Here is a 24,911-nt window from a genome sequence, read left to right as displayed (position 1 = left end):
TGTCCTGAAATCAATTTTTGGTGGACCTCCAATGCAACCTAATATCCGGTTTGCTCTCTAAAATTAACACAACTGTATGTCCAAACCCGTACACTTGAGGCCAAAACACGTTGGAACCTCAAACAATATCCAAACTATCATGAGTGGAAGAGAAAACAAAGTTCTTTCTATCTCAAACACACACTAGAATACCCTTTAAATTTTTTTTAATCCTCTATATATGAAGACACACACTTCTCATACTTTGCCAAGTTAACTCCATTATTAATGTCTTTCATTTTATGGTTAATCGGGTATTCCGTACATTTTAATGATCAATGAATTAGTCATATTGAGTAACAACGCAATCTTATAATTGTGTGAAAAAAATATATTCTAATTCTTTTAAATTTATTTTAAAAGAAAATAGTTGACCAAATAAAAGCACCATTCTTCGTATACACAGTGTATTCCAATGGCAACAGTTATATAACATTTTTTTTTTGTATTAACCCTTTAGTTCGTAGGAAGTTAGGAAAGATGACCTAATAATTCAAAGTTTGTAGGTAAGTAAAGTCTGACATTGTTACATTATAGTATAGCATTGTCAATCCCCTTTGCCACCCTTGGCTTCCTCGCATTTTTGAACATGTTCTCGAAATTAAATTAATCTACTCTTTTAGTCCTTTCACCATTAGAATATGCTTGATTATCCATGAAATTTTACCTAGGGACACGATTCGGAAATTTCAAGTTTATCTAGGGAAATTCCCTTGGAAAACCCTGAGACCGAGTATAAAAAAAGTAAGAAAACGGAAACTTTCAGATAAACAATCAAATATCTCTTAAAATATTAAATATTCGTTGCTTGAACACAGAGGAAAAGAAGAAATGGTAATTAGAAAAAAGATATATATAGGTATGATCATTATTAATCTATAAATTAACATAGACTGATCCACATTGCACACATGTTAACAATACTATCTTCAAACCGCTGGTGACTGTGTAATTGCACCCACCATGTTTAGTGCTATGCAGGGCTGATCAATAGGTACCTACGCCAATGACCCAAGTAAATTATACTTGGTAACTATATCCATATTGAAAAAGAAGCATATATAGTGTTTGAGAAGATGGATTTAGACTTACAAAATGGCCAGCACCAAGTAACCAATAGAAGTTTAGGTTTTCATATGATTTAAAGAAGCCTTTGGTCTTTCTTTCACTTCCACAATATATGGGAGTTCTGTCTTTGCCCAAGAAATTTTGAAGGCCTGACCATCTACACAAGTAACACAAAAAGTAATAAAAAAAATACAATTATGAAATTGATGTTTGCTTTCACCAAAATTGAGGGGTGAATAAATAAATGAGAGGTTGCTTACTTGAGTTTCTTGAGCCAAGATTCAGTTCCCTTGGTTGCACAAATGAGATCAAGCTATAATAGTAAAAAAAAAATTGCAAGATTACTAAATAATAGAAAAGAACAATCGGTGTTTGGACCGGATAACGAGTTTTTTAAAAAGAACACTTACTTGTCCATTGTACAAAGTTACATTGACCCCAAGAGCTAACAACTCATCAACCTGATAGAATCAAACTAGAGACATCAAATAGAAATAACCTAAGTTTAGAAAAATCAAAGCATAATTTTTACAAGAAACCATGATGAATATTTTCCAAACTTGTTCTAATCATTGTTATCAAAAACCCGACTTAAGTCTCAAAATCCAGGTTTTTGCGATTTTACGTAGCTTCAACGACTCAAATCCATAGCAAAGTCCCAAAAACAGACAAAATCCTATCAAAGTCGCACAAAATCGTAAAATCCATTCAAAATCGCAGGATTTTGATGGATTTTGTTCATTTTTTTGATAAGGGTCAATTTTTGACCCGGTTCGTAAATTGATCCGATTTGAATCCATCACCCGTTCTATAAATACCCAAAAGGCCAAAAATTTTCATTCCTGCACTTCCCCCACATTTATGTATATGTATTTTGTGGACTTTGAACTTTAGTCATTTATGACTATATGCAATTTATAACATATATTTAACATTATTTTTGTTTTGGTAGAATCCTCGATTTTGATTGCGATTTTACGAGTCTCGACCTTGCTATCCTACATCGATTCTACAGAAGTCCTTGAGTAAAATCCTTCGATTTTGATTGCGATTTTACGAGTCCCGATTTTGCTACTTCCTCTCGACTTGGAGTAAAATCCCGATTTTGATAACTTTGGTTCTAATTAGTTAAATATTTTCTCACCTCAGCAATTCTTGGTTTCATAAATTCACCTAAAAAAATTTCATTCACATAAACTGACTCCGCATACCATCTGTCAGCAATTGCAAGAAACATGAGATTAGGGTTTTAATCATTGGAATTCTAAGTACATTTATTTTTATTTTGCATAGTTTATACAAACTTACGTAATATTCTTGGGAATGATCTTCAAATTTTTCTTTGTGACACCATTTAATAAGGTGTCTAGATCACGATTAACAACATTAGATGAAGTAAGATACTTGGAGTAACGCCTCATTGATATTTCTTTGAATAATCTCTTCTCAATTGTTGATGAGGTTGCTGAATAACTTCCATTGTCCTCCATAAAATTATAGAAATCCTTAAACACACAAACATGAGATAAATAAATTAATTATTCATTAGTAGTTTATCTATATTATTAATTTAAATATATTATGAATAAAAATATAAGTTAGTACCACAAAGTTGCTGCTATTGCTAATTACATATTCAAGTTGAATCCATGTAGAAGTTGCATTGATAAATTCACCAGCTTCAAGTTGTTGCTTGATCCTTTCTGCCAAACTGTTCTCAAAATCATGTTAATCCTACAATACAATGATTAATACTAGAAGATGGGAATGAAAACATTTGTTACATACATGTTTGATTTTTGCAGTCCATTGTCATCAATTCTTGACATGTCTTTCAAAAGAGGACCCCATGAGAACTGCAATGTCAAATTAAATGCTAAAAAAGTGAAAGCTCAAATTAATGTTGTGAACATCTTGGGGTAGAATTATTTATGTTCTTACCACATAGTCTTCTGGGGAGATCCAGCTGTCTGCTAATACCACACCTAAATTTGGATAAAAATAGCATAAAGTCGAGAAATACCATATAGTACTATTCTTAACACATTTATGACTTTAATATGATTTTTATCTGTGATATATCCAATTTTCAGTTTAGTTTTTTCTTTTCATTTTTGCTTTGAAATGATTTCTATATAGTCTTTTATATTTCATCATTTTAGTAGTTTGTTTTCATATTCCTTATAATGTTTTTTTAAAAAAGATTTTATTGGACCTCCGTATGCATTTCAAACCATTTCGCTCTTTCCTATGACTCGTGTTTGGAGGGCTGTGGAGTGCCATATGCATTTCAAACCATTTCGCCTTTTATCAGGACTTGTGCTTGGGGGGGCGTGGACCGGTATGTTTGGACAGACTCCAACTAGATAAATATATGTTTAAATCTATGTTCAAATAATACATAATCTATCAAAAGAAGAAATTACTAACCACATTTAAAGATGAAAAATTTCAAGGAAATCATAATACCTCCAAGTGTAGTCTTCAATCTTCCTTTTTTAATTGCATTGAGGGCTGATAATCCAAGAGTAGCAGCAAATTTTCCACCATAAGACTCCCCAAAAATGAACAAATTACATTTTTGTAGACTTGGATCATTATTAAATATCTTGATTAATAGTGTAGTCAAGTCAGTGGCTGCCTCCTCATCAGTTTTGACAAGTAATTTTGAATCCTCAACAAAACTGAACCCTGTACCAACTGGATTGTCCTATATTATAATTAACAACAAAAAATGCATTTAATATGAGTGATGAGAAGTTGAGAACCTTACCCTCAAAGAAAATAATCAAAGTATGCAAAAAAAAAAAAAGTAAAACAAGAGTGACATGAATTAGTTGATGCATGTTTGAATTGACGGTGAATTTAGAAAAATTTATGGTGAGCAACCGTAATTACGGTGTCATTGTATTTTTTGTCAAATTTTAGTTACCTTAACTTGTGAAATTCAGCAACAAAAAAAAAAAAAAATGAGTTACCACAAATAGCAAATCTGCTTTTCTCAACCAAGTGAAATTCCTTGGCTCCAAATTGGAATCAAGAGGGCCAAACTCTATAAAATTTCCGAATCCAACTCCTGAACCACCCTGTTCAATTCAATGATTTGAAACTTCATTTCACAAACCATAAAAACATGGATTTTTCTTGTTCAAAATTCAAATCATGGCTTAATTCAAATAATACTTACAGGTCCTCCCTGCAACCAGAGAATGATTGGCCATGGTTTGGAGGGATCCTCCACTCTGTAGGGGCTTCTGTAAAGCCACCAGAACATGTGTGCTTCTGTGATAACACAATTCAAAATAAATGGTAATGTCAACTATTGTTTAAGTTAATTACGCCATAATTTTAAAAATCGGTAACACCTTAATGATCGGCCTAACACATATTGAGACCTAAAACACACTTTAATTCAAACTATTTTTTTTATAGAAATAATAATATTGTATTATTATACTTATGAGTGAAATACAAAGAATTCAAACTAGGGTTTACAATATCATGACCCGATCAATTTAAAAGTTTGGAAAACACAATTTAAAATAAATGGTAATGTCAATTATTGTTTAAGTTAACACCATAATTTTAGAAATTGATTACCAACACGATGATTGGCCCAACATATATTGAAACCTAAAGTGTGACCTAAAACACACTTTAATTTGAACTATTTTTTTTTTTTAAATAAATAAATAATATTTTATTATTATACTAAAATATACTAAAATGAGTGAAATAGAAAGAGTTCAAACTAGTGTTTTTTTTTTTGTGGTGGCTGGGGTCCAAACCCAGATCTTAAATATACTATGTCTTGTCCTTATCAACTAAGCTAAACTCACGATGACATTCAAACTAGTATTTACAATATCATGAAACGATCAATTTAAAAGTTTGGAAAACAAAATAATTGAAATTACACAATTCTAATATATTTGGCTTACTAGGTCTAACTTGCACATATCCCCATTCTTCTAATCCATCTTCACTCTTCAAAGCACCAACTTTTCCTTCATAAAATAGGAAACCAAGGAATACAAGAGTGACAAAAAACACATAAAGCTTCTCCATTGTAAAAAAATGTTAAACAATAACAAGTAATGAGTAAACAACAACAATGAAAATAGTAATTTATATTGCATTGGTTCGGAGTGTGAATATGAATATAATAAATATGGTTTCATCAATGTTCCCAACCCAAACAACGTGACAATAGAAGACTTAGGGCATAAAAGTGGGAAAAGACAAAAACATGTGCTCGTTGAAGGAAATTAAAGAGTACAATATTTTCTTTTTTTTGGTGAATACAAGGCATGAGGATAATTTTTCATAATTGAGGTAGTTGTATAGTACCATTTCCACCAATTTATGTATAGTGGGACATTCCTTAAAAAGCAAGATGCTCATTCTTTTGCCAAGAAGGGTTATGACTTATGAGTTATGTGGAGTACTGAATAGGAAGGTCGGTGTCATAGCTGAACAAATTGTGGAAGAAATAAATGTTTTAACATCTATGAATTTCATGCACCATATCTTGTACTATTTCTGTTCTATTTTAATTTTTGATTCAATGTTGGATTGTGAGTTTGTGTAGAATGTAAATACATTTTAGAAAATAAATAACTAATATTTTAATAAAATTTATTTATACTATTAATCATCATAGTGTCCTCGTGAGCTTAGCTCAGTTGGTTTGGACAATGCATAGTATATGCAAGGTCCGGGGTTCAAATCTCGGCCACCACAGAAAAAAAACATCATAGTTATAAAACATCATAGTTATATTTTAACCACGCAATTTTTCTGCTGACTAGAGTGGTTTGGGATGTAATTTGTTGGTGTTGCTTTGTCTTGTAGATTGATGTTGTTGCACTATTAAAACAACTTTGTAATGTTGTTTCTGCTTTATCAAGTGTTAGGAATACTAGATTGCGTTCTTGTGTTTGGCACGGGTCAGTTATGTGTAAAATATAATGTAATATTGTTAATGGTTTAGAACTTAGAAGTTGTGGACTTATGGTGAATAAAATTATTGTATGAGTTCAATTCAAAAAAAATGTACAATAAATTACTCGTGTAAAAATTCATTATTAAAAATAATAAAATAAAGAGAGGATCTTATCTATTGCTCATCTTCAATTTGTAGACGATACTCTCATTTTGGGGGAAATAAGTTGGGATAATGTGAGGGCTATGCGTGCCGTTCTTTACATTCACTACTACAGAAATTATTTTTTACATCAGTTGGAAACGACTTTTTACATCAGTTTGTAACCGATGTAAACTGATATGATGTGGTAAGTCCACATCCTTTCACATCAGGTTGCGACTGATGTGAAATCTTGAATTTCTACATCAGGTCCACTTGCACTGATGTAATAGACTCACTTTGAAATTTAACCCTGCAGTTTTCACATCAGTTATACGATGGACACTGAAGTGAAATATGTATATTTCACATCAGTTTTCAATATCACTGTAGTGAAATAATTTTTTTTTCTAAATTTTTTTTAAATGGCTTATCAAATAAGCTTGACCCCTGCTCTTTTTTTTTTCTTATAGTAATAAAATGAAAACAAATTATGTATAATTTTAATGCAAAAAAAAGTTATATTATCTAATTGGATATTACATAATCAATCCTCAATATTCCAATCTATAAATGAGGCATAAGCATACAATATAGCTAGAAATAATCCAATAAAACAACTTTAGGCAGAAATTTCAAACAAAAAAAAAAATCCACAGCAGAATCATTATTGGATTTCCCCAACTATGTCCAGTTTTAGCTTTGGAAACCCCAATACCTAAAGGAAGCATATAAATCATCACCCCAGGATTTGTTCCTCTTTGTATACTGAGTACACCATTCGTTAAGGCACGTTCATAATAATCTGCGTATGAGACTTCTTTTGTCCATCTAAACAGGTGCCGCGAAACCTGAAATCATTATCTTGCAACATAAATACTTCAACAGAATAAACTAAGAATCATCTCTGAATATCAAGTAATGTATCACACTGACATAGGAACAAATATTCAACAATAAATCATAAACATAATACCAATAAACTACCTTTTTTTTCAAGTCCAATGAACTACCATATAATAATAAATTTAGCAGATGCACATTTTTAACTTCCCTAAGATTACATGAAGAACTAAAAGAATGATGAGTGATTGATTGTACCTTCAACATATTGTAAGTTGTGCAAGATACTTCATTCTCTGTTGAATTAAAGATGTCAGCTATTCTCTTTGGATCCTTCCTACAGAAAAAGTAAAGTAAAGAACTGTTTCAGAAAGATGTTTGGAACTGACCATCTCAAAATTTATATAGTACCAAGTCTCAAATTTGATCCAATGAGGTGCATGCATGTCCGAATTCACAAAGAATCAGATTCTTTTAAAAATTTAAATAACAAATACAGAAATTAACTGAAACCTTTTCATGGAGAAGCATGATGGTAAGCACATCCTGCCGAGCTCGCCAATCTAAGTACTCAATATCATGCCTAGCCACTTCTATGGCTTGAAATACATCCAAAACTTTCCCTTTACCTAGTGGCGCTTTAGATCTTGGATCCTGTACATCAAATATTGCACCCCATGCACTTTTCTTGTATGCTTCTCCAAACACATCAAACACTCCAAATTTACCTATCAAACCCTGAAAATCCACATGCCCAAAAAAGTATAAGCTAAATAGTAAGAGTTCATACACTTTCATGTACATAAGAGCAGGAAAATGTAGACCTTGCTTGTTGCTATACTAGTAGCTGCTCAAAGATAGTTATAAATATAATAAGTTTAAATTTATCAATCGAATTCTTTGAATGTGAAAATAGTAATAATATCCAAAACTTATGAACAAATGAATACACAGTGAGAAAACAGATTGAAATCACAATGAAATTATGGCTACTCAAGCATATCGAAGCCAAATAACAGCCTTGGGTATTTTTTTTCATGTATATCAGTTAGAGTTCAATGACTGCTTCCCTTTTATTTTCTATAACAATATGCTCTATTGACTATATTGAGCACAACATCAACAAAAGACATTTAGTAAATTCTACAAATACAAACACTGAAACAAAGCAGGCAACACAAACATAAGAACAATACACACACTGTGACAGAAAATCAGCAAAATTAAGCATCAAAAGAGTAACCAAATTGGGCACAAAACCTTTTGTCAAACATCTCACAAATAGCCACAGGGTTCACTATGAAAGGAAAAGTATAAAAAATTAATACAAAGTCTCAATTCCATGGATAACTACGAACAAACTAAAACAATACATTGTAAGCATACAACATGAGAGCTACTTTTTTCCATTGCAAATCATACAAAAAATTATCACAAGTAAATCCATTATGTTAGGCATGAAAATCATAAATACAACCAAACAGATCACCCACTTCAAAAATCCCCTGATTCATATTAAGATCTCAAATGAAATTGACGATGTAGCACCGACGCTAACACTTCTAACGGAAGATGTGTCTGGTGTCCAACACATGTGATCACATTAAACTAATCCATTTTTTTTTCAAAATTTTAGCAGTGTCGATGTGTCTGTGTTGTATCATCAGTGTCAGTGTCTAATAGTTTCAAGTTACCACATGAGTAACACAATACTAAAACCATGCATTGTAGCAAACATGCATGCTAATTTTCCATTGTAAATCGTACAAAAACCTCCAACAACTAAAACCCACTATGCATAAAAACAACCATACAGAATACCCATTTCAAAATATCCTTGATTCAATCAAATTGTTTCAAGCTACCAACATTTACATCAGAAATTCATGCAAACCATTCCACCAAATATTTCATTCAAATCAAACAAATTCAAAAAATTACAAAAAATCATAATTTCAACACAAAAAACAAAGAAATAGATAAAAAATTTAATATTTACCTAACCACATCCAACGATGATGTTGTTGATTGGAATAAAGATAAGCTTAACGAAAAACCCAACAAATCCCATCACAACGAAACCAATCGCGGAACGAACAGCAACCTTAGAGAATTCTACAAAACCAAAAAAACACAATCAAAATCCAAGATCTACAATATAGAGATTGAGATCAACCGAAGAGAAAATCGATTTAGGGGTTATACCTATGTGACGAGCCTAACGCTGTCTTTGGCGAATTCTCTGAGTGGATCAAAGACGGAATCAATGGCGTCCATTTTGTCGCGAATTGAGAATTTGAAATATGAGAAATTGAAATTAGGAGAATGAGTTGGTGAAGGAAGGAGATGAATTGTGAATTGGTTGATATAATAGTTGACGAAAAAGAGAAAACAAATTTGGATGGGAAAACGAATTAGGAGAAAAAAAAATTAGGTTCAAATTAGCGCTGCTAATAGTTTGAATCGAAGAAGAACCTAATTTGAATCGAGATTGCTAATACGATAGAGAAAAAGTGAGGAATCGAAATTAGCGTTGTGTTTGTAATTGGAGCTGCGTTTGTGATTGTGATTTGGACGGTGGTGGATTGTGAATGAGTGAAAAAGTGAGGAATGATTTTGACGGTGGTGGTTTGTGAATGAGTGAAAAAGTGAGGAAGGGAAAGTGTATTACGATGGAAGAATGGATAAGGTCAAAGTAAAAGTTCGTTTTTACTTCAGACAGGTTCTCACCACTGATGTGAAAAAAAAATAGACAAAGCCTTCGCTCAAATTGCGAAAATGCCACCGCGTTTTTTCCCCTTCATTCCAATTATCCACTGATGTAAATGGTACATGCTATTAAGAATTTCCCTCATGTGCATATGTCAACTGATGTAAAAACTCACAGTGTGTATATTTCCCTTCAGTTATTTTGCGACTGATGTGAAAACTAAAACTCCTATGATGTAAAATATATATTTTGTAGTAGTGATTTTTTGCGACTATGTATGAATTGAAGGTTAATTTTCACAAGAGTGAGCTAGTTGGTGTTAATGTTGGCCGGTCTTGGTTACTTGAGGCTGCGGCAGTTTTGAATTGTAATGTTATTAGTTTTCCTATCTTGTATCTTGGCCTTCCTGTTGGTGGAGATCCTCGCAAGTTGATTTTTTGGGATCCTATTGTTAATCACATTAAATCCCGCCTGTCCAGTTGGAAGAGTAGACATTTGTCTTTTAGTGGCCGTCTTGTTCTTCTTAATTTTGTCCTGACCTCGCTGCATGTATATGCCCTTTCCTTCTTCAAAGCTCTCTCAGGTATCATTTTCTCTATTGAATCTCTTTTAATTTGTTTTTTTTTGTGGGTGTGAGGATAATAGGATTTTTTTTGGATTGATTGGCAGACCATATATTTGGATAATGAGGTTGGCGGTTTGGGGGTAAGGAGAATTAGGGAGTTTAATTTGGCGTTGTTATACAAGTGGTGCTGGAGGATGTTAGTAGATAGAGAGGGTCTGTGGTTTTGTTTATTGGTGGCTAGATATGGCCTTTGTAACGCCCGTCTTAATTATTTACTTAATTTAATGAGGATTATATATATATATATATATATATATATATATATATATATATATATATATATGATTTAAGAATTTAAATAGTTTGCATGATTTATAGATAAATTATGTGATTTTCTAGATTGATGTGAAGTATATTGATGTTGTGAAGTTGTTATGTTGGTGTGACTTATTTTATTATTAAATAAAATAAGATATGAGAAATATAATAAAAATATTAAAAGTGGGGTTGTGTTGGGAGATGAGTAAATTAGCAGTGAGAAGAGTAATTAGGAGAGATAAATAGACAACAAAAGTTAGAAAACAGAATACGTACGTTTTTGAAGAAAAAGGGAGAAAAGTCAGAAAGAGAGAAGAACCAAGGGAGGGCTGCGATTCTGCTATTATCAAGTAAGGGTGAGACTAATTTTCATTATTATTAAGGGTATAATTCTATAGGATGAATTTAGCATGATTAAGTTAAGTTTTGGTGAGAATTGGGAATTAGGTTTAGGATCAATTTTGAGGATTGAATCATGAACAGGTGTTAGATTGATGCAAAATTAGTGTACAGACCTTAGATATTACTTAAGATGTTAATTAGATGCTATTTGGATGAAGGAATCATGAATATAGGTGAAAAGTTGTGATTTTTAGGTTTCTGGCCGTACTTGTAACACCCCGTTTTCCCAACATAAAAATTTCATTTAAAATCAGAGTATTTTGATCACAACGGAATGTCACATACTTCATTTAAATCATAAAACGGATAATAATAATTATCCTTCAAATTCAACATCATGAAAATCTTAAAATTGTTGCAGCGGAAAATAGTTCAACATCTAAAAGTCTTGGCACGCAGGCCTTATTGGAAAATCTCATAATTTAGTTCATAAAAGAGACACGTAAGGAATAGAAGTAAAAGCAAGCCCCCATCCCGTTACGTATCAGAGCACCTAGACACCAACAAAGAGTCCACTCATGAACGCCTCTAATCTTTATTACCTGCACATTACCCACGGTCGAGGCAACATATACGCAGAAGGGGTGAGATTTCATAATCAATACATTAAGCATATAATCCAATAAAATGCATTTAACAACTTAAACATTAATAACATATCAACAATTAACAATTAGCACATTTTTCATTACATAACAAATACAATCATCAAATACCATTACTAGTTTTCATCACAAATCATCCTTGACCAAGCAACTCTATCAACTCAACAACAACTTAACAACACGACTCATCTTTGACCATGCAACTCTATCAACTCGACAACAACCTGACAACTTAAACATCATGAACTTCTTGATATGCAAATGCATGTGGTACCAATCAGCAACAAAATGAGCATAATAGGCTCTTCAACGTGTGAGCACAAAGGCTGCCGGGCCTAAAGCCCCCAACTTTAATGAGCACAAAGGCTGCCGGGCCTAAAGCCCCCAACTTTAATGAGCACAAAGGCTGCCGGGCCTAAAGCCCCCAACTTTAATGAGTATGCAATGAACTCGACTTCCAACAACTTAGACAACGACGTGTACAACTCATACGACTCATAATCATGGACAACTTCTTAAATTCCAACAACATAGACCGACTCATGCAACCTCAAGACACTACAGTCGACAACAGAAAACAGCAGCAACATACAACAATTAACAACACTGGAATGTGTTAACATTCACATAAAGAATTAATTACATCAATGTAAATAGCACAAAACATCATTATAGCATTCATGTAGTAACACTTCTAATTTCAGTCACCATAACAGACTTCTGGAGCTTATGAAAGCATCCTAAACAGCTCTCTAACTTACTTCTAAGGTCATCTCAAGACTACACGTGCGAAAGGATCGCATCGGGACAATTTTGGGCAACTAACAGCCTAACTCGCAGTGGCGAGTAACTTCACTCGCAATGGCGAGCAAAGTGTGCATTCTGGGTTCCTACGTATTTACTCGCAGTGGCGAGTTATTCTGCTCGCAGTTGCGAGCTCACAGGTCACTCGTAGTTGCGAGTTGTGCTGCTCGCAGTTGCGAGTTCTGGGTTCTAGCTCGCAGATGCGAGTGTTCTTGCTCGCAGGTGCGAGCGATGAATGTCAGTACGGCCAGAAACCTAAAAATTCCAACTTTTCACTTAATCTCCTAATTTTATCCTCAATTCAACATCTAATTATCATCTTATGGTGTATCTAAGTTCTGTACACTAATTTAACATCAACCTAACATCTTTTCATGAATCAATCATCAAATTCGGTCTTAAACCTAATTCCCAATTCTCACCAAAACTTAATCTAATCATGCTAAATTTATCCTATAGAATCATACTCTTAATAATATTGAGAATTAGTCTCACCCTTACCTTGTAATTGCAGAATCGATAGCCTCTCCCTCTGGTTCTCCTCTTCTGACTCTTTCTCTCTTTTCTCCAAAAGCGTTTCACGTAAAAACGTTTCCCACTTATGTCTGTATTATTTATTTACTCTTATTACTCATCTCACTTATAAACTTACTCTTTCCACCTCACAGCCCAACTTCTAATATTTTTATTTTATTTCTAATATCTTATTTTATTTAATAATAAAATAAGTCACACCAACATAACAACTTCACAACATCAAATACTCCACATAATTCATTCATAAATCATATAACTTACTCAAATCATAAATCACATAAATTACACAAATTATAAATCATATAAGCATATATTTATAAATATATTCTAAACTTCATTGAATTAATTAAATAGTTAAGACGGGCGTTACAACTCTCCCCAACTTATAGAATTTTCGTCCTCGAAAATTTACCTCAAGAAAACAACTCTGGATAAGACTCCATCATCTTACTCTCTAGCTCCCATGTCAGGCTTTCACCAGTCGTTCCACTCCAAACAACTCTCACTAGAGGAATCTCCTTGCCTCTCAACGTCTTCATCTTGCGATCATCAATCCTCAAGGGTAAGGTCTCTACCGTAAGGTTGTCTCTAACTTGCACATCATCACTCTGAATCACATGGGACGGGTCTGGAACATACTTCCTCAATTGCGACACATGGAATACATCATGCAAATTTGACAAATGCGGTGGTAAGCCAACTCTGTAAGCCACCGTGCCAATTCTCTCTGATATCTGATAAGGACCAATAAACTTTGGAGTCAACTTCTTTGACTTCAATGCACGGCCAACCCCGGTCGTTGGAGTAACCCTCAAGAACACATGGTCTCCCTCTTGAAACTCAAGGTCTTTCTTACGCTTATCATGGTAACTCTTCTGTCGACTCTGCGACGCTTTCATCTTCTCTTGAATCATTTTCACCCTCTCGGTAGTCTGTTGAACAATTTCTGGTCCTAGAACCACACTTTCACCTGTTTCAAACCAACACAACGGAGTCCTACACCTCCGACCATACAAAGCCTCGAAAGGTGTCATCCCAATACTTGAATGATAACTGTTATTATATGTGAACTCTATAAACGGAAGATGACTATCCCAAGTTCCACCTTGCTCAAGTACACAAACTCTCAACAATTCTTCAAGTGACTGAATCGTTCTTTCCGACTGACCATCTGTTTGAGGATGATAAGCCGAACTCAATCTCAGCTTAGAGCCTAAAGCCTCTTGCAAACTCTTCCAAAATCTAAAGGTAGATCTTGGATCTCTATCTGACACAATGCTCGAAGGAACACCATGCAGCTTCACAATATCTCGAATGTAAATCTCTGCTAACTGAGCCATAGAAAAACCAATATTAATCGGAATGAAGTGTGCCGACTTTGTCAATCTATCAACATTCACCCAAATAGCGTCATTCCCTTTAGGAGTATTCGGCAAACTCGTCACAAAATCCATGGATGTGCTATCCCATTTCCATTCTGGCACATCTAACGGTGTTAGCAACCCAGCAGGTTTCTGATGCTCTACCTTCGACTTCTGACAAATTAAACAAGAGTACACAAATTGTGCCACATCACGTTTCAATCCTGACCACCAAAACAGCTTCTTTAAATCATGATACATCTTTGTAGCTCCCGGATGAATGCTCAAGCTACTCCTATGACTCTCTTCCAGAATCATCCTTTTTATCTCATCATTGTCTGGAATACAAATCCTACCTCGGAACCTCAACACACCTTGATCATCGACTTTAAAGTCACCATCTTCAGTTTGATTACTAGCAACCAACGAGTCCACAAACTTAACATCAACCTTCTGTGCATCTCTAATACTTTTTAAGAAATCGTTATCAATTTTCAGCATTCCTAACTTAACGCTCCGAGACGACATTTCACAAACTAAGCTCATATCTCTAAATTGTTCAAGTAATTCAAATTCCTTCACCATCATAGCAGACATATGTAAACTCTTCCTACTTAAGGCATCCGCAACAACGTTAGCTTTACCCGGATGGTAATTCCAGCTAAAGTCATAATCTTTCAACAATTCGAGCCACCGCCGCTGTCGCATATTCAATTCTTTCTGATCAAACAAATATTTCAGACTTTTATGATCACTAAACACCTCAAATCTGGAACCGTAAAAATAGTGTCTCCAAATTTTCAACACAAAAACCACAACTGCCAACTCTAAATCATGTGTAGGATAGTTCTTCTCATGTATTCTCAACTGTCTCGAGGCTAAGCCACTACCTTGCCATCTTGCATAAGCACACCACCTAAGCCAACTTGGACGCATCACAATAAACCACAAAAGGTTCATCAGGTTTCGGCAAAATCAAAATTGAAGCCGTCGTCAACCGCTTCTTCAAATGCTCAGCATGTTCTTCTTCTGTCTTAGAATAAATCAAAATATCATCGATGAATACAACCACGAAGCGGTCCAAAAATGCATGAAAATGCGATTCATATACTCCATAAACACACCAGGCGCATTACTAACACCAAAAGGCATCACCTTATATTCATAATGTCCATATCGCGTCCTAAAAGCCGTCTTCTGCATATCTTCATCTTTTACTTTAATTTGGTGATAACCGGACCTCAAGTCAATCTTGCTGAACACACATGCACCCACTAGCTGGTCCATCAAGTCATCAATTCTTGGAAGTGGATATCTATTCTTTATAGTTACTTTGTTCTACTGTCGATAGTCAATGCGTAACCTCATACTACCATCCTTCTTCTTAACCAACAATACCGGTGCTCCCCAAGGTGAAACACCTGGTCTTATAAACTTCTTATCAAGTAAATCCTCCAACTGTTTCTTCGACTCAGTTAACTCAGATGCCGACATACGGTAAGGTGTCATAGACACAGGCTTCGTTCCCGGAATAAGATCAATGGAAAATTCAACCTCTCTCTCTGGCGGCAGACACTTCCTGATGTGCCGGTAAGATCAACAACAATCTCTTCAGGAAAACTTCGGGAAATCCTCATACAATTTGCAACTTATCACTCACTGCTTGATTCTCCAAAGATAAGGATGCCATTAAGGAAAACATCACGATCCCATCACGTTCTAATTGCTTCAGCTGCTTAGTAGACAAAAACTCTGCTCCACTTTCTTCTTCGGCAGAAGAAAAAAAATACACCGACTTACTAAAACAATTAATGTGAACATGGTTGTACTCCAACCAGTTCATACTAGGGATTACACAACAAACAACAAACAGGACAACTCAAATACAGTACAAAACTGTAATACGACACAACGCGACTCTACTACTTGGCCGGACGGACCGACCTGCTCTGATACCAATTGTAACACCCCGTTTTCCCAACATAAAAATTTCATTTAAAATCAGAGTATTTTGATCACAACGGAATGTCACATACTTCATTTAAATCATAAAACGGATAATAATAATTATCCTTCAAATTCAACATCATGAAAATCTTAAAATTGTTGCAGCGGAAAATAGTTCAACATCTAAAAGTCTTGGCACGCAGGCCTTATTGGAAAATCTCATAATTTAGTTCATAAAAGAGACACGTAAGGAATAGAAGTAAAAGCAAGCCCCCATCCCGTTACGTATCAGAGCACCTAGACACCAACAAAGAGTCCACTCATGAACGCCTCTAATCTTTATTACCTGCACATTACCCACGGTCGAGGCAACATATACGCAGAAGGGGTGAGATTTCATAATCAATACATTAAGCATATAATCCAATAAAATGCATTTAACAACTTAAACATTAATAACATATCAACAATTAACAATTAGCACATTTTTCATTACATAACAAATACAATCATCAAATACCATTACTAGTTTTCATCACAAATCATCCTTGACCAAGCAACTCTATCAACTCAACAACAACTTAACAACACGACTCATCTTTGACCATGCAACTCTATCAACTCGACAACAACCTGACAACTTAAACATCATGAACTTCTTGATATGCAAATGCATGTGGTACCAATCAGCAACAAAATGAGCATAATAGGCTCTTCAACGTGTGAGCACAAAGGCTGCCGGGCCTAAAGCCCCCAACTTTAATGAGCACAAAGGCTGCCGGGCCTAAAGCCCCCAACTTTAATGAGCACAAAGGCTGCCGGGCCTAAAGCCCCCAACTTTAATGAGTATGCAATGAACTCGACTTCCAACAACTTAGACAACGACGTGTACAACTCATACGACTCATAATCATGGACAACTTCTTAAATTCCAACAACATAGACCGACTCATGCAACCTCAAGACACTACAGTCGACAACAGAAAACAGCAGCAACATACAACAATTAACAACACTGGAATGTGTTAACATTCACATAAAGAATTAATTACATCAATGTAAATAGCACAAAACATCATTATAGCATTCATGTAGTAACACTTCTAATTTCAGTCACCATAACAGACTTCTGGAGCTTATGAAAGCATCCTAAACAGCTCTCTAACTTACTTCTAAGGTCATCTCAAGACTACACGTGCGAAAGGATCGCATCGGGACAATTTTGGGCAACTAACAGCCTAACTCGCAGTGGCGAGTAACTTCACTCGCAATGGCGAGCAAAGTGTGCATTCTGGGTTCCTACGTATTTACTCGCAGTGGCGAGTTATTCTGCTCGCAGTTGCGAGCTCACAGGTCACTCGCAGTTGCGAGTTGTGCTGCTCGCAGTTGCGAGTTCTGGGTTCTAGCTCGCAGATGCGAGTGTTCTTGCTCGCAGGTGCGAGCGATGAATGTCAGTACGGCCAGAAACCTAAAAATTCCAACTTTTCACTTAATCTCCTAATTTTATCCTCAATTCAACATCTAATTATCATCTTATGGTGTATCTAAGTTCTGTACACTAATTTAACATCAACCTAACATCTTTTCATGAATCAATCATCAAATTCGGTCTTAAACCTAATTCCCAATTCTCACCAAAACTTAATCTAATCATGCTAAATTTATCCTATAGAATCATACTCTTAATAATATTGAGAATTAGTCTCACCCTTACCTTGTAATTGCAGAATCGATAGCCTCTCCCTCTGGTTCTCCTCTTCTGACTCTTTCTCTCTTTTCTCCAAAAGCGTTTCACGTAAAAACGTTTCCCACTTATGTCTGTATTATTTATTTACTCTTATTACTCATCTCACCTATAAACTTACTCTTTCCACCTCACAGCCCAACTTCTAATATTTTTATTTTATTTCTAATATCTTATTTTATTTAATAATAAAATAAGTCACACCAACATAACAACTTCACAACATCAAATACTCCACATAATTCATTCATAAATCATATAACTTACTCAAATCATAAATCACATAAATTACACAAATTATAAATCATATAAGCATATATTTATAAATATATTCTAAACTTCATTGAATTAATTAAATAGTTAAGACGGGCGTTACAGTACTGACATTCATCGCTCGCATCTGCGAGCAAGAACACTCGCAACTGCGAGCTAGAACCCAGAGATCGCAACTGCGAGCAATGCAACTCGCAACTGCGAGTGACCTGTAAGCTCGCCATTGCGAGCAGAATAACTCGCCACTGCGAGTAAGGACTTAGAAATCCAGAATGCACGCTTTGCTCGCCATTGCGAGCAAAGTTACTCGCCACTGCGAGTTAGGCTGTTAGTTGCCCAAAATTGTCCCGATGCGATCCTTTCGCACGTGTAGTCTTGAGTTGACCTTAGAAGTAAGTAAGAGAGCTGTTTATGATACTTTCATAAGCTCCAGAAGTCTGTTAGGTGACTGAGATTAGAAGTGTGGTTGCATGAATGTTATAATGATGCTTTATGATATTTATGTTGATGTAATTCATTCCTTAGATGATGTTAACGCATTCAAATGTTATTAAATGATGTATCTTGCTGCTGTTCCCTGCTAATGACTGTTAGTGTCTTGAAGTTGCATGAGTCGGTCTATGTTGTGGAATTTAAGGAGTGGTCCATGATTATGAGTCGTATGAGTTGTTTATGTTGTTGTCTAAGTTGTTGGAAGTTGAGTTCATTGCATACTCATTAAAGTTGGGGGCTTTAGGCCCGGCAGCCTTTGTGCTCATTAAAGTTGGGGGCTTTAGGCCCGGCAGCCTTTCTGCTCATTAAAGTTGGGGGCTTTAGGCCCGGCAGCCTTTGTGCTCACACGTTGAAGAGCCTATTATGCTCATTTTGTTGTTGATTGGTACCACATGCATTTGCATATCAAGAAGTTTCATGATGTTTAAGTTGTCAAGTTGTTGTTGAGTTGATAGAGTTGCATGGTCAAAAGTGAGTTGTGTCGTCAAGTTGAGTGTTAAGTTGATTATGATTTGTGATGAAAATTAGTAATGGTATTTGATGATTGTATTTGTTATGAAATGAAAAATATGCTAATTGTTAATTGTTGATATGTTATTAATGTTTAAGTTGTTAAATGCATTTTATTGGATTATATGCTTAATGTATTGATTATGAAATCTCACCCCTTCTGCGTATATGTTGCCTCGACCGTGGGTAATGTGCAGGTAATAAAGATTAGAGGCGTTCGTGAGTGGACTCCTCACTTGGTGTCTAGGTGCTCTGATACGTAACGGGATGGGGGCTTGCTTTTACTTCTATTCCCTACGTGTCTCTTTTATGAACTAATTATGAGATTTTCCAATAAGGCCTGCGTGCCAAGACTTTAAATGTTGAACTATTTTCCGCTGCAGCAGTTTTAAGATTTTCATGATGTTGAATTTGAAGGATAATTATTATTATCCATTTTATGATTTAAATGAAGTATGTGACATTCCGTTGTGATCAAAATACTCTGATTTTATGATGAAATTTTTATGTTGGGAAAACGGGGTGTTACAGCCTTTGTGGGGGGCGGTTGCAGGCTGGTAGTTTGGAGGGCTCGGTGTGGTGGAGGACAATTGTTAGCATCCGTAATGGCGTCGGTTCAGGGGTGGGCATTTGGTTTCTCGACAATTTACGTCTTAGAGTTAGGAACGACGCTAGTACGTTATTTTGGTTGGATACATGGGTTGGCAATGCTCCTCTTCGTGATAGATTTTGTTGTTTGTATAACTTATTTGAGAATAAATTATCCATTGTGGCGCAAATGTTTTCTTCTTGTTGACTGTTGTACTGCAGGTTGCTCTTAATGATGTGTGGATGTGGGTCCCTGATCCTGTTGCTGGGTATTCGACCAGTGGGGCTTATCAGATCCTCACATATAGGTCGCCCACCCATGATTTTGTACCCGCGACTCTTTCTTTCTGGTGGTTTAAAGCTAATTTTGCTGTTTTTCATTATAGCTTTCATAATTGGTGCCAAAATCCTTTTCCATGTTTGGGTATTGGCTAAATTGTGTATCATATAGTTGAAGTGTGTTCTAAATTTTTGGCTATCTTCTCTTGTACATCTTGTGCTAGGATGATAGTCTGCTGGTAGTAATATATTACATTTTGATCTTTTAAAAAAAAAATCACAAATAATTTAAAATCCTTCAATAACATATATGAAAGAAATTTCATACAAGTCTTTGTTTAAGCTATATACATAGTCGGTCATACATTTATAAGATTGTTCACTATTTACAATTCAACTAATCTGCAGAGGAACAAATAAGCAATATAAGAAAATTAACGAATACATTATCAGACCAATATTAACTCTTTAAAGTGGTAATCTCTTCAAAAAAAAACTCTTTAAAGTGGTACTCCTAAACAATGCACCTTCTGTAACAAAATTGGCCATACAATGAACCAACGTTATTCTAAACATGTATTTCTACCAGAAAATAACACTAAGAACTTTGCCTCTATATCACCAATAAATCATGTAATGATAATGAAGATTCAAGTTAATCCTCTTGGGATAAAACATCAAGTCAACCACCATCAAGCCAAGTGACTTTCTAAGTCAAACCTGGTCACATTCTTCATAATGCCTCTCCAAATCTTATGGAGCTTATCTTAAGGAGAAAGACTTGCTTGGGCACAAGCATTTAGACACATCATTTAGAGACTCACACACAAAAGTATATTTCATTTAATTATTTAAAAAGAAATATTATTTAATTATTTTCTCTCTCTATATTTTTTCAATTATATGTGTGTTCAAACCAAGTGCTCAAACTTTTGTCCCCAATTAAGATCTTTGTTTTTTTTTTTTTTTTCTCTCTAATATGAAGGAATGTCACACCAAGCTTGATCATACAACTTGTAAGTGTGTATTCCCTGGCTTTAAACATAGCACAAAAAGCTCTATTGTCTATGCATTTGAATCTATAAGCATCTCTATGTCTATAGATGTCATATTTTACATATAATTATTTCATTTTCATAAAACTTTTATGCATATCTTTCAAAAAAAAAAAAAAAAAACTTTTATGCATACTCCTGTTGTAGATAGCCTTGAGAGTCACGACCTTCCTTCCAATTTTGCTAATAGAGATTTTAACTTCCCATTAAATACCATATCTCTTGTCCTATTACATTTCAATCACTAGTGATTCTATCCTCTTCGTAGGTCTCATAAAGTCCATAAAATTTCATCATAACTTCCAAAGTTTAAAAAGTAGTTTTTTTTTTTTTTACATACAACTTATAAATTATTTTCATTTTTAAATCCTTAAAAATGTTATTTGGACATTTGTTAGCAAGACTTAATAGAAAAATGGTGGGAAATATTTTTTTTTTTGAAAAAACAAAAAAAAAATGTTTTCCCTACGTTGTTTTGAGAATGCATTGGTTCCACCAAATATATGAATGTTGTACAAAATTTAATTAAAAGCTAAATATTTTTAACTTTATAAATAAACTAACTTTTAAATTTATACTCCTTTGAATAAATTTTCAAACACTCGTATGCTCCATTTAGTCCATTTAGGGTCTTGATGGATGACATGTGTCAAAAAAAAATTTAATGGCTGAGATTTATTTGATGTTAAAAAATTAACATTTATTTTAATAAATCCCTCTTACGGCCACTCTTCCTCTCCCCTCTCCTGCCATCGCCGTCACCTCCCTTCTTCTCGTCGCTGTCTTGTTGTTTTCGTCACAAATGAATCCATAGCACCATCACCGCTCTCCCCTCTGTAATTATCGGAATTCTCCTGGTTTTTTGTCCGATCAAAGTAACGATGTTGGGTTGTGAAAATGGATCTGATTTGTATGATTGGGTTGGAATTAGTGATTAGATTTACAATTTGCATGATTGGAAATCTCAGGTTAATTCTCATATGGATCAGTTTCGAATTCGATGTTGAATGTTGCAGATCCAATCCAAGCGTTGATGAACTGATGAAATTGAATGCGAATGATTTGAATCAAAAAGGATGTGCCACAGTGGGAGGTTCACGGCGGCGGAAGGAGGTTCACGGCAACATGCTAGGTGGGAGAGAAAGTATGATCGTAAGAGAGAAGGGGAACGTATTGTTTTTATTTTATTTTTATCAAGCAAATGTTATTTATTAACTTAAAATCTCAGCCATTAGCATTTGCTAAATGGAGCATACCTGAACTTCAAGTATTTTCCATCAATAAAATTGGTCCTTGATGTTAAATTCCAGTAACGACAGTACACATGGCGCAATAACGGTAAATTTTTCAAATGAATTGAAATTATTTATTTGTACTATAAAATCTTAATTTTTTTTAAAAAAAAATCGCAGAATTAAAAGGTATAAAAAAATAATTGTGGAAACCTCATAAAAATAAAATAAAAAAGGACAATTGGCAATTAAAGTAGGATAATAAACTGGGTTCAATATATTCTAGATTTAATATTATTAGGAAATGTATACAAATTGTGTATCTTCAATAAACTATGTATCTTCAATATATTCTAGATGCCATTCACATTCAAATAATTTATTATATTAAAGAAAATATATGCAACACAAATTTTTTACATTTCAAAAAACCCTCCTTCATAGATTTGATTTTTTTTCAAAACAATACCCATCATTATAAAAAAATAATAATTTGGCAACCTTATAAAGAAATTGATCAAATAAGGAGCCATTGCATTTTAATTAGGATAATAAATTTGGTTATTGAACAGATTCCATATTTGAATCCCTAAAAGAAACAGATTCCATATTTAATATTATTTTATGGAAATATATTAAACTATTTAATTATTATAGACTTTACCTATTTATAATAATTTCTTAATATATTTTTGTCAATATATCCATATTTATAAATATATATATATTATATAGTATTAAGTAAAAATATTACAAACATTATAGTGAATAAGCCTTATCATTATATAAACTATTGCCTTGTGTCAATTCCCTCTAGGATCTTTATCACTATATAAACTCTTTGCTTTGTCAATTCCTTATCACTTTTTTTATTCAAAATTTCCATCATTCTCTTTCACTTTCTTCAAGTCTTGTTCAAAATTCTTTCAAAAAAAAAAAAAAAAGTCTTGTTCAAAATCGACTTTCAACATTGACAGTCATGACGGTAATGTGTCTATCCATTTTAATTATAATGTCAAGCCTAATTCTTTGTATTTTTTTCTTAATGCAATTTTTGGGTTTTGTTTCTTAGGATATGATGAGTGTACCTTGGCTTGTAAACTTGCTGGCAATCACTTCGTTTTTCACAACATGTGAAGCCCATCCAAACAAGTTCAGAAATGAGCGGAACAAGTTCTGCCTCGACTGCAATGAAAATCCATTATGTGAATTTTGTATAGAATCTCGTCACAAAGGTCATAGAGTAATACAGGTGAGTGTTGTTTAATTTGATTACTAGATCTGTATAATATTTTGCAATGATCTAGGTATCTGTGTCATATCTATTTCTCTTCGCTTTGTTTTTGTTACACTTAAGCAATTTTAATTGATTTTTTTTAACTATGTTATGTAAATATTTGCAATGATAAATCAGATAAGAAGATCATCATATAATGAGGTGGTTAAGACCAACGAAATTTACAAACATGTGGATGTCCTCGGAATTCAAACCTACGTGATTAATAGCTCTAGTGTTGTATTCTTAAGCAAGAGAGCTCATGCCCAACCTAAGAGGTTCAACATTGGAAAAACCGGTCACAATAGGGACTCTTTTTGTAAGAGATGTGATAGAAATCTTGCAGACCCTACCTACTTTTGCTCTTTGGCATGCAAGGTGAAATTTTGGTCTCCTATTATTATTTTTTTTATATTATGTTTTAAACGGTAAAAAATGGTTCAATATATGAAAAACTAGTATATTTTATTCCACTCCTTTTATTACTATTAATCCGGAGATTGAAGGCATATGATGGAGATTATAACTTAAACTTTTCTTTCAACCATTACCGGAATACCAGTTATTGTACTCATGTTGATTTTGTTTTCTTTTTGAAAGAATGATTAATTAATATTGCATTATATGATACCAGTTTGCGTTTATCAAAAAGGATGGTGGCTTTTTCGTAAACCCAAGAGAGATGGAAGAAATGGAAAGATATCTAGATCAATCAATCAAGGCATCGCCTAAAAAAGAGAAGGCAAAAAAATGTTGCAAACAAAATCTGAAACGAAAATTAGAAGACGCAAGAATTGATGAGAAAAAGGAAGAGGAAGACGTAGAAAAAGAAAGGGAAGAAGGCGCCGATGACAGAGAAAGCATTCTTCCGGTTAATCGCTCATCGGCTTCACTTCGCAAGCCAAATTCAAAAAGAAAGGGAATAGCTCATAGGGCACCTTTTTTTTAAGGTTAATCAAAGGCTATGAAAAAATTTAAATAAAACCATATGTGATGGATTTCTACTTTGATCAATATGTATGTGCTCTCATGATAATAAATTCCTTTCGAACATTTGATCGTCAATATGCTTTGCTATGTGTTAGGTTCATTAAACCAATATTTGAAACATGCTAGATTTTATTATATATCCATTCCATAAGAAATTTAGCAAAAAGAAAACCTAATTTTCTCTTTC

The 24,911-nt window shown here is 34.1% G+C and overlaps 2 protein-coding genes and 1 long non-coding RNA gene across 4 annotated transcripts; 1 reads left to right on the top strand and 2 right to left on the bottom strand.

Moving 5' to 3' along the window:
* Positions 1 to 799: 799 nt before the first annotated feature.
* On the bottom strand, positions 800 to 5,242 carry LOC146950118 (serine carboxypeptidase-like 51). Its single transcript, XM_085746060.1, has 13 exons — positions 5,049 to 5,242; positions 4,295 to 4,389; positions 4,086 to 4,193; positions 3,577 to 3,817; positions 3,049 to 3,092; positions 2,896 to 2,963; positions 2,713 to 2,818; positions 2,416 to 2,612; positions 2,252 to 2,321; positions 1,518 to 1,568; positions 1,368 to 1,420; positions 1,132 to 1,264; positions 800 to 1,037 (listed from the first exon to the last, which is right to left on the bottom strand). The coding sequence occupies exons 1-13, from the start codon at positions 5,173 to 5,175 to the stop codon at positions 969 to 971; spliced, it is 1,362 nt and encodes a 453-aa protein (XP_085602186.1). The 5' UTR covers positions 5,176 to 5,242; the 3' UTR covers positions 800 to 968.
* Positions 5,243 to 6,694: 1,452 nt separating this feature from the next.
* LOC146950117 (uncharacterized) lies at positions 6,695 to 7,679 on the bottom strand. 2 transcript variants are annotated; one of them, XR_015027437.1, is made up of 3 exons: positions 7,550 to 7,679; positions 7,295 to 7,373; positions 6,799 to 7,044 (listed from the first exon to the last, which is right to left on the bottom strand). It is a non-coding gene; the product is annotated as an uncharacterized LOC146950117 (long non-coding RNA). The 2 variants fall into 2 exon arrangements; XR_015027436.1 differs by lacking the exon at positions 7,550 to 7,679 and having other exon boundaries at positions 6,695 to 7,044; positions 7,295 to 7,430.
* Positions 7,680 to 23,536: 15,857 nt separating this feature from the next.
* On the top strand, positions 23,537 to 24,799 carry LOC146950116 (protein RGF1 INDUCIBLE TRANSCRIPTION FACTOR 1-like). Its single transcript, XM_085741545.1, has 3 exons — positions 23,537 to 23,710; positions 23,873 to 24,112; positions 24,369 to 24,799. Exons 1-3 carry the CDS (start codon positions 23,537 to 23,539, stop codon positions 24,681 to 24,683), a joined length of 729 nt encoding a protein of 242 aa, XP_085597671.1. The 3' UTR covers positions 24,684 to 24,799.
* Positions 24,800 to 24,911: the final 112 nt, after the last annotated feature.

Source organism: Medicago sativa, chromosome 2 (assembly GCF_051527215.1).
Source record: "Medicago sativa cultivar Bolivia chromosome 2, Bolivia_mono, whole genome shotgun sequence".
In the NCBI taxonomy this organism is placed as follows: domain Eukaryota; kingdom Viridiplantae; phylum Streptophyta; class Magnoliopsida; order Fabales; family Fabaceae; genus Medicago; species Medicago sativa.
Note: the sequence above shows the minus strand (reverse complement) of the source record. Positions and strands in the feature narration are given on the sequence as shown.